Source organism: Anopheles ziemanni, chromosome 2, assembly GCF_943734765.1.
Source record: "Anopheles ziemanni chromosome 2, idAnoZiCoDA_A2_x.2, whole genome shotgun sequence".
In the NCBI taxonomy this organism is placed as follows: Eukaryota; Metazoa; Arthropoda; class Insecta; order Diptera; family Culicidae; genus Anopheles; species Anopheles ziemanni.
Genome location: NC_080705.1, coordinates 26455230 through 26471519, shown reverse-complemented (window position 1 = coordinate 26471519; position 16290 = coordinate 26455230). Strand labels below are relative to the sequence as shown.

At 44.0% G+C, this 16290-nt stretch overlaps 2 protein-coding genes across 2 annotated transcripts in view; both read right to left on the bottom strand.

The window, feature by feature from the left end:
* Nucleotides 1-2639, bottom strand: part of LOC131284959 (stathmin) — a 32555-nt gene extending 29916 nt beyond the window's left edge. The window contains exon 1 of the mRNA XM_058313827.1: nt 2480-2639. Within this exon, the coding sequence (XP_058169810.1) occupies nt 2480-2498 (19 nt within the window). The 5' untranslated portion in view covers nt 2499-2639. The remainder of the gene's footprint in view (nt 1-2479) is intronic.
* A 2649-nt stretch (nt 2640-5288) lies between these two features.
* LOC131287477 (prolactin regulatory element-binding protein) lies at nt 5289-7239 on the bottom strand. The gene is made up of 3 exons (XM_058316530.1): nt 7005-7239; nt 5820-6939; nt 5289-5750 (listed from the first exon to the last, which is right to left on the bottom strand). The coding sequence occupies exons 1-3, from the start codon at nt 7143-7145 to the stop codon at nt 5665-5667; spliced, it is 1347 nt and encodes a 448-aa protein (XP_058172513.1). The 5' UTR covers nt 7146-7239; the 3' UTR covers nt 5289-5664.
* Nucleotides 7240-16290: the final 9051 nt, after the last annotated feature.

Here is a 16290-nt window from a genome sequence, read left to right as displayed (position 1 = left end):
AATGCCCTTTCCCCCCGCAACAGCAAAGACCCTTTCCGGTTCGGAAAAGAGACACTTTGGAAGCAAGACACACCTACCCACGCGCTCCCTATTTTACCACCCGCGACGCGATGTGGCAAGAGGGCTGTGTCCCGCATCATGATCATACCTTTTTTATGACCAATAACATTGCCATTGTTTCTTCGCCAATGTTGGCCGCTGCCGACCCTGCCGCATGCTGTTGATTATGCGTGACGTGAGTTTCAAACGCTTCGAGCGTCAAACGAATCTAAACCGAACACACCGAGACCAGAAGGAGAAAATAGAAAGTAACCGAAGAGAAAGAAAATGTCGCTAAACGCGGTATCTATAGGCTTCTTGGTTCACAGGACTGCGGACTCGTTATGAGAGAGAAATGCGGCAGAAAAAAAAGGTTTGAAAAGTTGGTTCGGCCGCAGCCAACAAGGAGAGGAATCGTATCGATTCGTATCCTTACAACAACAGTCTGTAGAAAAACTCAGCAAGAAAAAGAAACCACTTTGAAAATCAGCCGTTGAATTTTGTTTTTTCCTTACCGGTATTAGAAAAGCTGATTTCGCGTAATGATAGCCACTCGCCAAGTGATGGCGTGCGGAATGTATTAATTGAACATAAGATGTTTGATAATTCATGCCTTTAGGCTTAATGTAATTTGATTTTAGAAATTGGCACTTAATAGATAATCTTTAGAGGACGCGCGACTTCCATCGACATCCACCATGAAAAAAAATATCCTCGGAGTAACGAATGAAGCTATTTCGAAAAATAATAGGTGAAGAGAAAATCGAACAATGAAAATCTTCTTCTTTGGACGTGAAAGCAACCATCTTGCGAGTACGCGATAGACCACCCTATTAACCCCAACAGCATAAGGGCTCGACCTTTTCGTTTATTTCGTTCGCAAGGGCCTCTTCCCATAAATTAGGAAAGTGGCGAGTGGCCACCCTTGCCCCGCAGAAGCACGGTGGAATTTCGGCACGCAATTCATCACGCACTTTGCCGCTTTCCGTCTCAATGTCACAACAACGAACACATTCGAGCCAGGATGGTGCTAATGAGCGGCGCACAAAGCAGGAGAGCTGGCTGGCAGGGGCCAGGCTCGCCGCCATTAAGACGAATCCTAGTGGTAACGAGAGGCACGCACAGAATATGATTGGTTGAGCTTGCGACCTACGATAAAATAAAGACATTTCCGTTCGTCTGTGGCTGCCTCGGACAAGCAAAAGCCCTTTTACCGGTTCTGTGGTTGTGCTTGATTGCCTTTAGATAGTGAGCTGTGTTTGATGTATATTTATTTACTGTTTGATAGTCAATTTAACATAACTCCCTCTAGGCGGTGAATGAATTATATTCAAGAGAACCAAAACAGGATCTTTTTTCAAAGGCTATAAATATTTGAATATTAATGTTGAAGGTGTACCTACGTACAATGAGTTACAGATGTAACCAACAAATCATCGAATTTTCAATGGTTTGAATAGGTCATCCGTAACGTTAAGGTATGTAAGGCAGGTTTTAATTTGTGACCCATTTTTCCATTGTTTTACCAACAAAAAAAACTAAACTAATAAGGGGACAATCACCCCGTCACAAACCAGAGGGGGCTTGACAATTGAAAACGAACCACCACACCCACGCTGGATATTCGGAACACACGAAGTACCATCGAACGGTCCACTGTCTTATTTTGTTACGATCGCAGAGCAATTCGTCTTGTATGGTAAACAAGGTCATATATAACAAGGTCAGGGAATTGAAGAGTGTTCATAGAAGTTGGTAAAACAAGGTACCCAAATAGCCACCACCTACACGTACTACTTTCTAACGTATACTCTCTTTTCTTCTCTAAAAAGAAAATGGGTGAAACATGAAAGGTTAGACAGCGTCCGTCATGAATCCCACCATTAGCGTTGCAATCAATCAAACATTCACTTTGTTCGATTTGCGACAGAAACCGTACGGTTAATCTATTTCCCAAGTCACCGTGTTTGGGAGGCGCTTCAGGTCAGAGTTGCCTGGTATTAGCATACGATCATGCCATAAAGGAAAAGAAAAAATAAATATTAAAAACAACACCCGGGCAAAATCTCGGTACCGTGTAAACTCCCCTGGTACCGAAGAAACCCCAATCAACATCCGGATGGTCTGGGGTTGCCTTGAGTAACTTTCTGTCCTTACGTGGGCGAAAAATCACGAAGCAAACGAATCGATTTCCCCTTTACATGTTTCCTACCAAGTACTTCAACAAGTAGGCGCAGACAAAGACAACAAACACCATCATCGTTTTCCCGCTTCTGGTACTCGACGGAGAAGGCGGCACAAGGCGGTTAGCAATGTAGCCTACGACGACTAATTAATGCGAATAAATAATCCTCTTGTTCCCCCCGTTTGGGTGCGAAACTAAAATCAATATCGGATAAAAATCATCGGTGGTAGGAATTGTTAATTGTGCAGTACTTACCTTCGGCGTTGCTGGACATTGTGGTGGAGTGGATGGTAATGAAGTGGCCGCGAGACGAATTATTAACTTAAAACCTTCTTGCAAATAATCCAACACCGCAGCTCTTGTATGACTTTTCTTCTTGCGCAGATCGACGCGGGCACACACAGCAAGCAATGGGCGACCTAGAAGAAAAGCGAAAAAGAAATGGAACCGTTTAATAGAAAGACAGTACCGAGAGCCCAGGCGAGCGTAAATTTATGAGACATTGAAAGATACGTTGGCCTGGAGAGTTGTATTCGAAGATGGTGTGCCTGTAGCACTGAGCTAACAAAGAAGGTAAAAGTATGTGAAGAAGTGAGTTGAAGAATCATCCAGAGGGAACGATGCACCACATTATGTCGTTGTTGAGCTGAAGCGAACAAGGAACGAAAGTCTCAAGCTGTTGGTGGGTTCGTGCCAGCGAGCATCAGACATCGACAACGGCATTCGTCGCAAAACGCACGAACAGATACGCGGAAGAAGAGAGAATATTAAGCCCAAATATGGATCACCATCATGACCATGCGGCCGTGAGGTTCGGATGGTTTTATGACCCCCGCCAGAGGAAGCCAGCCTGATGCGTTGTGTTTTGTGGCTTGATCTCGTCCGACTGTATGAAGGGGGTGCATGGTTTTCTTTTGCTTCCCTCCTTCGAGATGGATCGCCTTGCAACGGGACACGACTCTCGTGCGAAGACAATCAACACTGATCCGTGCAACCGAGATCTGTTTGGGTCGTGTTTGCGTGGGCTTCTTTCGACGATCGATTCTCGTTCGTTAACCGGTCCTGGTACATTTTTTCCTCCCTATCGAAGGCAAGCAAATCCGTTGGTCCAAAGAGCGTTACTCCAAAAACGGACGACTGCGAAATGTAGTAAAAGTACCATTTAAGCAAGCAATGCATCTAAGGGCGGTTGCACTGGTTTACGGGCGCTTTCGTTTCAACTACTCCCAGACTCTCGCAGCCAACTCCCTTTCATGGTTATTGCGTGTCTGCGGGGGACCGACATGGACCAATGTTGCCTGCCTGACAGTAAGAGGAGAGTGCGCCAACGCAAAAAATGACTCATTACCGATGCATCGGACCAGATCAGGCTAGACGGGCGGGAGACCGGCTCAAAGAAAGAGTTCCGTTCAGGGTGAGATGATGATGTCTAGCTATCGCGAAGACGGGCGACAACAAGTAAACAAGCCGAGAAGGGTCGATTTTCCTTTCTTTGCCGTAAAACCAGAATTTCCAGCCTCCGCTAAACGGCAGCATGCCGAAGAAAGTGCAAGTTGAATGTCACCAGCTCGCGGAGTGACGCGCTACAAGAGATAATTGCTCCATTGATTGTGGTGGCAATTAAGTGCTATCACCAACAAGGCAAGGGCAGGAAGCAACTACTATTTGTAATCGATTTCATTTGGCGATAAATGGAAATTCAGGTACGGGTTTAAGGGTGGCGGGTGTATAACATTTCTTTAACTCTAAAAGTTCATCTTTGCACGAGAAAAATGAAAAGTGATGAAGTTAATATTATTTTAGCATATCTTGCATATATCCGGAAAGTTATATTATAAAAACTTTGTAGTTTTGACTAAGAAAGATTAAGAAATTTCCTAATCCTAAATAATCTACAGATTGCACTTTATTTCATATCTATGTTTATATTGTGTTAATATTTGTTTAGTTTCACGTATAACTCCAGTGTTGTTCAAAATTGGAAATCAAATTATCATCATTTCGTAATTGCAAATAGATAAAACAATTGCAATCGGAGGGGCATATGGAATTGGAAAGGAAAATAAAATTATAGATAAAAGATTGGCGAATGCAAAGCTGAACTACTGTATTATGCGTTACTAAAACATACCATCGACTACCGAGAATTGTTTTAGCAGTGATTAGAGATGTTTTCACGAGAACTGTCGCACGTTTTGGTGGAATTCGATAATTTGCCAATCTTGAGCATTTACGAGTGCACAACTAATAACAAATGCATCTCCAAGGGCCAGGACGATCGAGAATGTTTGCATTCGCGCAAAATGACGCGACGACGAAGTTGTACATCCTGCCATCTTTGGCTGCAATAAACAAAGCAACCAACGATGGCGTTGGCCGGAGTGTGTGCGATGAAGCGAAATAGAACGAAATATGGTGGCTCGTTGTGGAACACAGAACATACAAAAGAAGGGTAATATTTGGTAGCAACGAACCCGAACTACGCCGTCATTTTATGCGTTTTTTTTTGCACGCTTCGCCGTATTTGCACAACGTTTCTGGCTGGGAAGCGGAATGGAGTGAGAAAGAATTGATGTTTCCTGCTTACCTGTTTGTAACACTTTCTTACACAACAAATTGAGTATCTTAATAGGAATGAAATTTGTTCACAAAGAATATCGCACTTCGCAGATCCAAGAGTGAGGACAACGGAAAAAACGACTGATTTACCGGGAAACACACTTGCGTTCCACTGAACGTTTCAGTTTGAACTGATCGAGACTGGCGGTTCTGCGTTGCATCGAAACCTTTTTCCGCGCGGCCGACTGCGATGAAAGTGAGAGTGAGTGAAACGGATACACATTCTGCGTAGATCGCTCATCCTGCTTTGCTCGGTCGTGCGGTTACAGGGTCGCGTTGAAGGATTCGACCTTCACACTTCCAGCTGATCGTTTTGCTGTCTACCTTTCGAGCTTTATTTGGGAGAACCAGGAAAAGAAATGGAGTTTCACGGATAGAACAAAGAGTATCAGTACAATCATGCAAGTACACGCACAGGATAAAGAACGCACCACGCAGCGGATCCTGTAACACAAATAACAATGTAATAAATTTATTCACATCCTATGGTCGCTGTACAATGTCGTGTGTCAAATAAATTAGAATTGCTGCAACTGACGAACAAAATATGAACAGCAAAGAAATACGGTTACACTGTGTTGCGCCTCCAATTGATCCCTATTTCCTACTACTCTAGTGCCACAAAATGTCCTTCTGCTTCCTCCACCCGTGGTGATACATTTTTTCTCCTAAGCTGTAGCCAAGTTGGCAAGCGCAATGCTTATCGATACTTCGAGGTTATTTTATGCAAATAGCTTAAAACGTTCCACCAGCTGGAATTGTTGAGACGTACAAATAAATCGTTCTACTTATAACGCAGTTCCACTGCCTCTTTGTTCAGCTTACAGCCCGACGTAGGAACAGAAACAAAAAGTCATAAATAGGATGAAGATAATTGCAAAGATAGCCACCCATGCTGGCAGAGAATCTAGAAAAAGGAAGGAAAACAACAAGGAATTAGAAAACAATCACATCACAACGATTTTGTGCTACTCACGTCTGTATGGTAAGCTGTGAACACAGATACGATTGTCGACGGAAATCGACAGGACGGCCGCTTCGGAGTCACCCGTTATGGACGGTCCGTCAAAGTTGGTTACCGGCAAAAACTCCAGTCCGGTCACGAACATTGCATGCGCATTCGGCACGTGCAGCACTCGTTGCAAGCTGAAGGCAATGTAGATGGACACCGAGCCGGAAAACATCGTCCCGACGGCCACGAACCGTCCATCGTCGCGCACCGCCAGTGCGGCCAGTGATTCGTCGATTTCAACCACCCCAGTCAGCCGGCCCGCTTCCGGATCCCATTGCTGTAGCAGGCCCTTCGCTTTGCCCGCCTTAGCGAATGGGTTTGCGAGTGTGAACAAGCGGAATTTGTCCTTCTGCCCTTCGACCAGCCCGTAACGGCAACGTTTGAGAAGATAGCGGCAGTTGGCCGGCGGGGACCAGACTAACTTTTTCGATTCCTTGTCCGGATTGATTGACCATATGACGCCGAGTCCGTCCTTGGCGATCGATACGATGTGCTTGCTGTCCGGACTGAAGTCGACGTCATCGATTTCCTTCGTATGCGCCGCAATGTCCGACGCGAGCGTCATCTTTGGGAAGTTCCACACACGCAGATGCCCGTCCATGCCACCGGTGGCCATCAGGCGCCCGTTCGGACTGATGCGCACGACTCGCTGCAGAGGTTCGGCCTCGGTGAAATCCGTCTGCACCGAGTCGGCCGTTTTGATTTCGAATCGAATCTGCTTTCGATTCGGTTGGTTGCCGGTGGAGGGCTTTTTCTCCGTATCTGCCGGAACGGAAGTAGTGCCTGCCGTTGCACCCGTCATCGGGGAAGTTCGCTGTTGCGAAATACTCCTTCGTTTTCGCAGTCCCTCGGTGTCGGTTTTGTTTGAACCGGGCGAGGCGACATTCGCCCCCATATTATCCCCAGAATCGATCACCGTATTTACAAGGTACATCTGGCAATGGCTTTCCTGCCCTGCCATCAGGAGCGTCCGTTTTTCGTCATTCTTCACGGCACAGTTCATCACTACCGTTGGTCCTGTTTCGTGTCGTATCACTTCGTCCGCCATGTACTTGTCCCCGTCGTGATGGATCTCGTAGATCTCCTAAAACAAAACCGAATGTTAGAATGGTTGCTGATTGTGGGGGATAGAGCTAAACTTTCACTTACAAATCCGTTGGCAACGCCAGTTTTCGAGGCACCACCGCCACCCGCAACTAGCACATGACGGCTGGTGACCATTTCGATCGCGTACAGCGGGAAATTCACTCGCGCCAACAGACCATCGGTTGGCTTCCGCGTTGGAGCCATTGCTAATGCACGGTTTTCTCAATGTTTCACTCTCAGACACCGGATTGATTTCATGAATTTTGTCGAAACAGATCAAAACACCAAACGAAAACGACGATGGAAGTTCCACGTATCGTTTTGATGTTGTTGACAATAGTGATGGGTTAATTCGTCAAAAAACCGGAATCGCTTCCGAATGACTCCACCAATTTCGGAAGCGGCTCCGTAAGGTAGGTGCAACACTCCGCGGTCGGAACCGTGCGGAGTCGTCCGGAGTCGTCCGGAGCCGTCCGGAGCCGCTAGTCGGCAGCCCGTCGGAGCCGGCTCCGTACGGAACCGTGTGTTTTACTAAGCCGGAATCGAAGCCGGTTTATAGATGCTCGGAAGCGGTTCCGAGTGGTGGGTGCGGTTCCGAGAACTCATCACTAGTTGACAAATGTCATACTTCTATCAAAGTGAAATCAAGGTTGTTAGTGCCAATGTTGGGAAATGCGTCCAGGTTTGGACATGTTTGTTTTCTGACACAAAGAGTTTATCAACATAATTATAGTTGGAAAAGATCGAGGAAACAGCACACAGGGAGTAAAAATTGATAAAAATTCAACAATAGGCAACGTGTAAGTCATCTTGGAAAAACTGGTAGTCTTTCCAATTAATTCTAACTGATTTGGTTGTTAGTATACACTGCATGGTTTTACGTATCTTGAGTGACTTGTTTGAAACCCGTACTAGATGGCGCAGTATTACAGATGCTATAATTATAGCACTTTCATACCCTTCGTCCAAAAAAAATACGTTGATTCAAAAATTGATGTCAATGATTTTGAATGCCACGGAACAGAAACCAAATGATTCGGTTATGTTTAAATAAAATCGGTGTAAATATTATTATTTGTACATTTAGTTCCAATGAATAAATCAGGCGGAAAGACTGAATCGTTATTACACATCCTTTCGAATGTACACACGTTAAAATCTGGTAAGGATTCTCTTGACTCTAAATTGTTCTATTTGCTGCAATATCTGCTCTGGCATGATTAGGTAAGTGAAGCAAATCAAAAACAGAAAATAGGAAAGAAAACACATTTACAAGTATCGACACACCGTCCAACTCATAACCACAGGACAGTCCTCCACAGGAGGACGGGTTTCGAAACACACACACGTCCAACTACTGATACGACAATTCCTTAACCGTCCCGGTTCTTCTAGCTTTTCTCTAAGGGTACGGTGACGCCCGACCTTCGGGTTGTGGAGACAAAACTTCCGCCCGAGGATGACAGAAATGAATGTTTCGCTAGATTTACGTGTGCGCTGAGCCGGCGAGCAGGGATGAACCGAGGAATACCAGCGGGTAGTGTGCCCGGTGGAAACCCCCGATAACCGAGAGTATCGGAGAAGTTCGATCGGAAATATCATAATTTACGAGGCCATATGCGAGCAGCGCACGAGAATTGTTTCTCCGACGTGATAGTTGGTGGCCGCTTTTCCCTCGCCCCGCCCACCCCCACTGCCACTTGTAAACAACTTTTTCCGACCCGTTTTGTCGTCCTTCGTCGAACGGTGCTCGTCTCTTGCGCAACCGGATTGTGATTGCGTTCATTGTTAAGCTGCCGAAAAGTGGCTCCGTTTGCGATAAGGCCCCGTCGTCCCGAGCTTCGGTCGGAGCTCCGGCGAGTTTGCCAGCGCGGAAAGACATTACCCATCCGGGATGGAATCGGGCGGAAAATGGCGGGCAAACAAATCGAACGCAAGCAATTACATCTCCCATCGAGTGGTGGTGGTGATGGTGGTGATGGTGGTTGTTGGAAGGAAGTTTGTTTCTGGTGGCCTTCCACATACCACACCCGAGAAAAGTGTCCGGTGGTGGTTGGAGCCGAAGCAACACCGGAGGGTAATGTAACTCGGGAAAAACAAAAATCCACAAAAGTTTTCACTTCAAGGAGCGCCATTGCGCCAGTAAACATGTTTATTTGGTGAATAGTTTGTGTTGGCGACCGAGAAGCAGCGGCGGAAAGGCGCCGTAATGCAGGTCGGAAAATTATGAACGGCACAATAGAGCCCTAGAGATAGAGGGCACCCGAAGATATAGAGTAACGGAAGTGACGTGGTCGGAAAAGCGACCAAACGACAGAACAGCAAAAATGAAAATGGGTAGTGTGTTCGCTAGGACAACACAAGAGTGTACACACGCGCTCAAGTTGGCTGAACACAAAACGATTGTTTTACTGGTGGGAAAAGATTTTTCCTCCCCTACCTGCTACCCTTACCTTGCATTATCGGAGCCTTTCGCGGAATCGGAAATAGTTCTGGCAAGGCAACGAACACGGAGCTTTTGTCAGCCAACCGGATACTTTTCCACCAACTTGGTGGAAAGCGGAAAACTTTCGACTTGTTTCGATGAAAATGGACGGGCTTTTGGTTTGATGCGAGTAGTTTTCTGTTTTTTTATTTACCATTTCCCGAGTGGTTTTCACACCCATGCCTAGGGTAAAGTAAATGCCATCGAAAATGTGTTCAATAAATCGCTACAGAGTTGCGACGGGGTCTTTTGCCATACTAAAACCTATTCGGGCATCACTTGAGTTCGGAGTACCAGTCCAACTTGACAAAGAGAGACTTAAAAGGTCCTACATTTGATTCTCCATCATCCGATGTTTCAACATCGGCATCTTCAAGTCGAAATCGGGCAAATACATTGCTTTAGATTTTTTCGTTACAAAACTTGCGCAATGAGAAAGTTTTCATATTTTTATGTTTTTCAATGGAAATTATAAAAAATTAACCTCAATTTTCTTGTATTTTTTTGCAATAGTATTGCACTTTAGACTCTCAGAATGAGAAATGATCAAGATTTGATTTCTCATTTTTTCCAAAATAGTCGCTCCGTTATTTGAGTAGAGGTTTCTTCACGAAAAGATTTACCCAATCTAAAAGGGAAAATCTACCCTTTATTCTGTGTGTTTTTAACCAATTGCAGCATTCAAATTTGAATCATTTCACCAAACCACGAAAGAAGATAATATCAGGAATAATAAATTTCCTAAACTCGAAGTTTGAAGTTTTAAACCTTTTGTTAGATCTTTTGAATTTCACTTGCGTTTTTCAGAAGAATTTATGCTTTATGCTTTAAAACTAATCCAATTCGCATGTTCTGCCATGTAATTTACTCAGTTTATTATACTTTAGATTTCATTTTCATTCCTACAGATAATTGGCAATTAGTGTGTGAAATAAATTGCATCCGTTATCACCACAATTATTAACTGCTAAACGCATGCCTAGGAAAGGAGTTATTCCACACGGTCCTAAATTAGCTTAATTTTGCTACTAATACCCGTTGAACGTGGGAACGCCCTCAAATGTTAGAGATTTAATTTTCTTCCTTTCAACTGAATTTATCCGGGTATGGCGCGAGCCGTGGCCGTAGTTGCAATGAAGTGTTTCCTGCGCTCTGTTGTGACACTCATTCTGTTGGCACGAGTCGTCCTTATCGCCGGTGGTATAGAGCTGCCGGTCTCGAAAAAGTTGGACGCAGTAAAGGGTGCCAGGTTTTTGAGTACCATACTGACCGATCATTCCGGTGGATCGGTCGGTGGCTCTTGCTTCTTTGGCAAACTGGCGAGTTGGTGGCGTGAGGTGCAGGATTTTCGATATCCTTCCGGAGAAAGAGTTGTTTGGCGGACGCAATTCATTGCTGCTCGACAGTGCGAAACCCCGGAAATATGTTCCACAGCATCGTGGATACGGGGTGGAGGTATTTGGAAGTGTGAGGTGGTCGTGGTAGGGTTGACACAGGTGAGTCAGTAGTGTTTAAGCTTGAAAGATCACGAATTCGACCAGTGTTTTACCTAGGTAGGTAAAGGTAATTTCTAATCTAAATCGATAAAAGAATTGCTCAATAATGGGAGTTATTTACATACGAAAATTAACCCTTATTTCTGTTTCTCAATCAATGGCAATTTATCGGCATATCACTACGTGATATATTCCCTTTACATATTGTTGTATTCAATTAATCTTCTCTCTTCCTGTACAACTCAAGAAAAATCTCGCGAAACATCTCGAGGCACTGTCTAGAGTTCCTTTCTGGACGGCATCGGCTGTTCACGTTTTCGTTATAGACGCAACCAGAGCTAGAGAAAAGGATCACCAGCTCACCGAGAGTTTATCCATCTTTGGTGTCACCAGATCGTTGTTCGTCCAAGCGAAACGGGACGCATCGTTCGAGGTACACTTTCCGCTACTGTTCCAAAGGCGTGTAGTGCAGATTCCACCCCAGGAAGCATCCCACCGATGGTTGCAAAAGTTCGACCAGTTGGTGAACCTCCATGGGTTCCAGTATAGAACGCTGTACCACACGCTGATACCGTACCTTTACCGCTACGATGGTGTATTCGGTGGTCCGGACTATCACTTTCTGCAGACCGCTCTCGAGAGGCAAAATGCGTCGCACTTGTGGATCTACCATAAGTCCACCGATACCCGGCTAAACTCCACCGATCTGCAGTACGTCGATCGGAGGATGCTTGAATGGGGTCGTGTGACATTTTCCCTAAACCGGCTGATGGTGGGACACTCGAGCCCACAGCTCAAGAAGTTATATCTCAACTCGTTCGATGGAACGTGCGTCATGGTCCCTCGTCGACAGCTGCAGACCTTCATCTTGCGCCTTTGGGAACCATTCTCACAGCACCTTTGGTATGCGGTGTTGTTGATCGCTCTGCTCACCATCGTGGGCAATGTGGCCCTACCGAAGCTGTTCGTTGTCAACTATCTGATCGCTTTGCTGTTCGGGAGTGCAATCGTCGAATATCGGTTGGCACCACTCGACCGTACGATCCTGCTCATCCTCGATATACTTTTGTTTCTGCTACGAGAGGCCTACACTGGGAAGATTATAACCTACATGATCCAGATGCGGTACGAACCGGAACTGCAAACGATGGCCGAACTAGCTAGGTCCGGACCACCACTACTGCTTGCGCCCGGAGACTACGAGAAATTCGCGGAAACTCTGACCAATATTAATCCCTCACTGCGCTTTCAAGTTCGTAAGGACTTTTCCTCGTTCGCCACCAGCTGGAAAGAGTACTTCCGGGTCGGATTCGCACACATCGTCCCTTGCAGCTACGGCCAAGCGCTGGTCGTGTCGGATGAGATGAACGAACCGGGGGCGCCAAAGTTCTACCTACTACGGGAACGGCTCACCATGCTCCCGGAAGCGTTCACCTTTCCCCGGCACTCGCCGTTCGTCGAGAAGTTGGGCTTCTTTGTCGCTAGCCTTCAGGAGGCGGGTATCTACGGTTCGTGGCTTCGGAGTGACCACTACGCCCGGGATTACACGCCAACGTTGGATGAGATATTGCGCTTCGAGAACTTGGCCTCGCTGTTTTATGTGCTGCTGGTCGGGTATGCCGTTTCGATAGTGGTGTTTGTCATCGAACGTCTGGTGGACAAGTTTCGCGCATCCTTGAGTCGGAAGCGTCTTCGATTGTGTGCAAAACGGGTGCGACTCCAAGCTGTTAAAGAAAATGTTAAGAAAACGAGTTTGTCCGAAGCAGTAAGTCGTATGGAAAACTAAACTTTCTCCTGCAGTTGGTCGGTGTCTAATGTAAATGTGATGCTTCAAATGAAAATGTAGCGAAACCAAATTTTACAAAATACCCAACGAGAAACAAGATGAACTAGTACAAGTATTGAGAAACACATATATAGCTTCGTTAATAACAGAATTAAACTTAAAGTCGTGAGTTATCTCACTTTTAACGAAATGCTATCTTGTACACTGAATCAAAAATGATGGTTATGAGCAAGAGGTATTGTTTCAAACGTTTATTTTTCCTTACTCCTTTAATTCACTTTGATGAAAACCTTTTTTCATGTTTATTTTGTTTTCAAATCTAATGTGTTCATTTTATTCTGGTACATCATCTGCTTCCTCTCTCAACTTATAATAGAATTGAAGCATTAAAAAATGAACTTCCATGATGTTTAAGGAAATTTAAATTTAAATGTAAAACCTAACAATAAGTCCGGTTTTTATTTGAAAAATGTTTTATTCATCAGTTTTTCTTGATTGCGGATGATTAATCTTGGTATGGGCTACATACTAAAAATCAAGGTTTAATAATGGAGGCGCCTGGTAGATGATACACTATAAAGTTCGTACGATTTATGAAATTGATACACACTCTTCAATACGAAATGCACAAGTGTACATAAGTTTAATTTGATAATAGATTCAAAAGTACAAACGAATGCAAAGGCATCATTAGTGTGTGTGAATTTCAAGACGACATACATCAGTAAAAGCTCGTTTGAATAATTCCACTCGCAAATGCTTTAAACACATTTTTAGTTCTATCAAATCAACTCCAAGATCATGCTGATAATATAAAATTATTTTAATTCCATCAGCAATTGAACTTCTGAGGAAACGGTCTACTAGCGTAACACTATTGGAGAACAAAGCGCATAGAAACAGTGTCATCAAGCGATGCTTCCCTTTCACCGATCTGGAACCGTTCGAACAAAAAGGCTCGCTGGAAACAAGATTGTTATCTTTTCCGGGACGCGACATTCTCTTAGTCTTGCACAAAACCTGAGTCCTTCACAGCGGTCGCATCGAAACGCAATAATAGATTAAATTTTCCCGATCATTTCCCCGTCAATTGTACCAATCACAGCAGCGAGCGCATCGATGCAGCAACTGAACTAAACTGCCCTTTGTTGTCGATAAAGAATAGGGAGGAAAATGGTTGGAAAATCATCGCAGTGCAACATGTATCCAACGTGGGCTACCCAAATCCTAACCAGTCGCTGAAAAGTGGTCGCATTTTGTCGACTTGAATGCGTTTCATTTAAGTTGGTTTGTGAGTGGATCTACAATAACATTTTAGTTTAATCGTGGTATAGTTTTTCCTGCTTTCTTTCACTTCTTCATCGTTCCCACTGGAAAATGGAGACAGAATTTTTCATTGCAACAATGAAGGACATACTGGACGACCTTGCGACTGTGCCCCTTCTTCATGCACTCCATGCTGCACGGAATGCTCGTCATACTGCGCCAACAACAGCAGCAGCATTTGAAAATACCAAAAGTCTGTTACTCGGTGACACTTTGGACCTTTCCTTTCCAGCGTAGAGATGAAGTTACTCATTCATGGAAAAGTAATCATATTATGCTATTGAGAGTACGGAACAAAAGGGAAAAAGTATAAAAAAAAACAGCAGCATAATAGAAATGTACTTCAAGATTAGTGAAAACTTCTTCTTTTTTTAGAAGTAATCGTTGATCGAAGTTAATGTAAATCAATAAGCTACCTACCGTAAAAGCATCGTGGGGTCTATAAACACATATTGCTGCTCTATCGATGTAAGTGAACATTGAAAAGGAGTAATTTAAATTTAAAAATATACTTGTACCAAGCAAAACCTGTACTTCTTTTATTTGACACTAGGTTGACATATTATTTAGTGTCCTTTTACACCTGACGATAGTAATTAAAAGTTAAATTAAATTGGTTTTTGATTGGCATTCATACCAAGAATGAATTTTAATAATTGGTCATACATACCTTTATCCCTTTTCGATGAAAAGTAAAACCGAATACCATGTGTTGAGTGACGTGGAACTCAAACCATCGATACCACGATAAAAGGAGGGTTATGATTCACTTTTGTTAGAGCACTGCATAATAATTCAACATTATAAACGATACCTTACCGTGGTATCTGTGATTAACAAAAAAATACAACAAAAATTAATTCTATTTCTAAATTTTTCAAAAAAGGTAAAGAGTTGCAACAAGTGCTAAGCACTGTTTAATTTATACCAAATTTAAACCATTCACACTTGAAGAGTGTATAAAATAACTTCCGATTGTGCTTGTTTGGCATTAGTGTATATTACCTAATGGTGCTACAAGTAAAAACCAAACCGGTAGCGTGTACAAGCAGTGTGTTTTAAATCGGAAATGGTACTGCTTGTGTACAAGCAGTTTGTTTTAATATTTAACGCTTGCATTCCAATTTGATATTTTGCTTCGTTCAGTGTCGTTGCGTTATTTAGATAACATTTCCGGTACCATATTCCATTTTTTGTATTTTTACATTTTTTCAACATAGACCCAGCAGTTGGGCTATGAGACACTTTAGAATCATTTGGTGCCTGGCATGTTTAAAATGTTCTTTCCTCTATTCCAATGGTAGCATATGGTGGACATTAAGGCTAATTTTAACATGCAATTCAAATATTATTCAAGCGACATAACTTATCGTTCATTGAAGGAATAATAATGGCGAAGACGTTCAAGAATCGCCATTCTGGATGATTTATTCGAACATTCGAGACCCTAAACAGATTGATGTTTGAACGATGCATGCAAAGTCAGTAATCACACGTGATGTAGTTTCAAGTTTGCTTATCAAACTATAATACTTTCGAATTAGGTTACCCATCGTCAGTCTCAAGTCGACAACCTCCATGCTGCCCTCGAGGCCAGCTTACGTCGAAGCTTATGACCTATCGGGGTAAAGCACACTATCGTCAAGATAAGCGGCGCTACAACCGTGAAGAATAGTCGTCCGCAATCTGCAAGACGACGGTAGTTGGGTGGGCTTTTTCGATCGTAATCTTAGCGCTGGTTTTCAGCCTCATAAGCCGCACGTCTGTTCGAAAGCCGGCCCGGAGGCGGTGGTTTGTGGTAAACGGCGTGAGGAGAGTGAGCAAAGCATGGAGGGAAATTGTGCGGGCGATTCTCTTCGGCAGGACGGCGGTCTCAGCTACGCAACGGTCGGATGCAACCGGTTGCACAGGAAACCGACATTACGGGGAGGGTGGGATTATAATCAAATTTAATTAAGGGATTATACATGCCACTCGCGTCTCTGCGGGCATTACCCGGAGTACTTCATCCTATTTGCCCTTCGTCCGTTCATCAGGCAGACCTTCAGTTTGTTCTCGAAGTCAGTTCAAGCCTTTTCGCATTCCATTCCAGTGTTTGGAACGTTAAGGAATGTAATACTTTCGAATTTTGCTTCTGCAGCACGTGGTAATCGGAATTCGATTTGAATGTTTTCCAAAAGCGTGGCATTAAATGCAACGATGGAAGCGGAAAAGGAAACAAATGCGTTCCAATTCCCAGTACCCTCTTGGCCTGTT

Coding starts and splice junctions, on each gene's coding strand:
- LOC131287477 (XM_058316530.1), bottom strand. CDS start 7,145: ATGGCTCCAACGCGGAAGCCAACCGATGGTCTGTTGGCGCGAGTGAAT. Junction 6,940..7,004: donor CTGGCGTTGCCAACGGATTT/GTAAGTGAAAGT, acceptor GTTTTGTTTTAG/GAGATCTACGAGATCCATCA. Junction 5,751..5,819: donor TCACAGCTTACCATACAGAC/GTGAGTAGCACA, acceptor TCCTTTTTCTAG/ATTCTCTGCCAGCATGGGTG.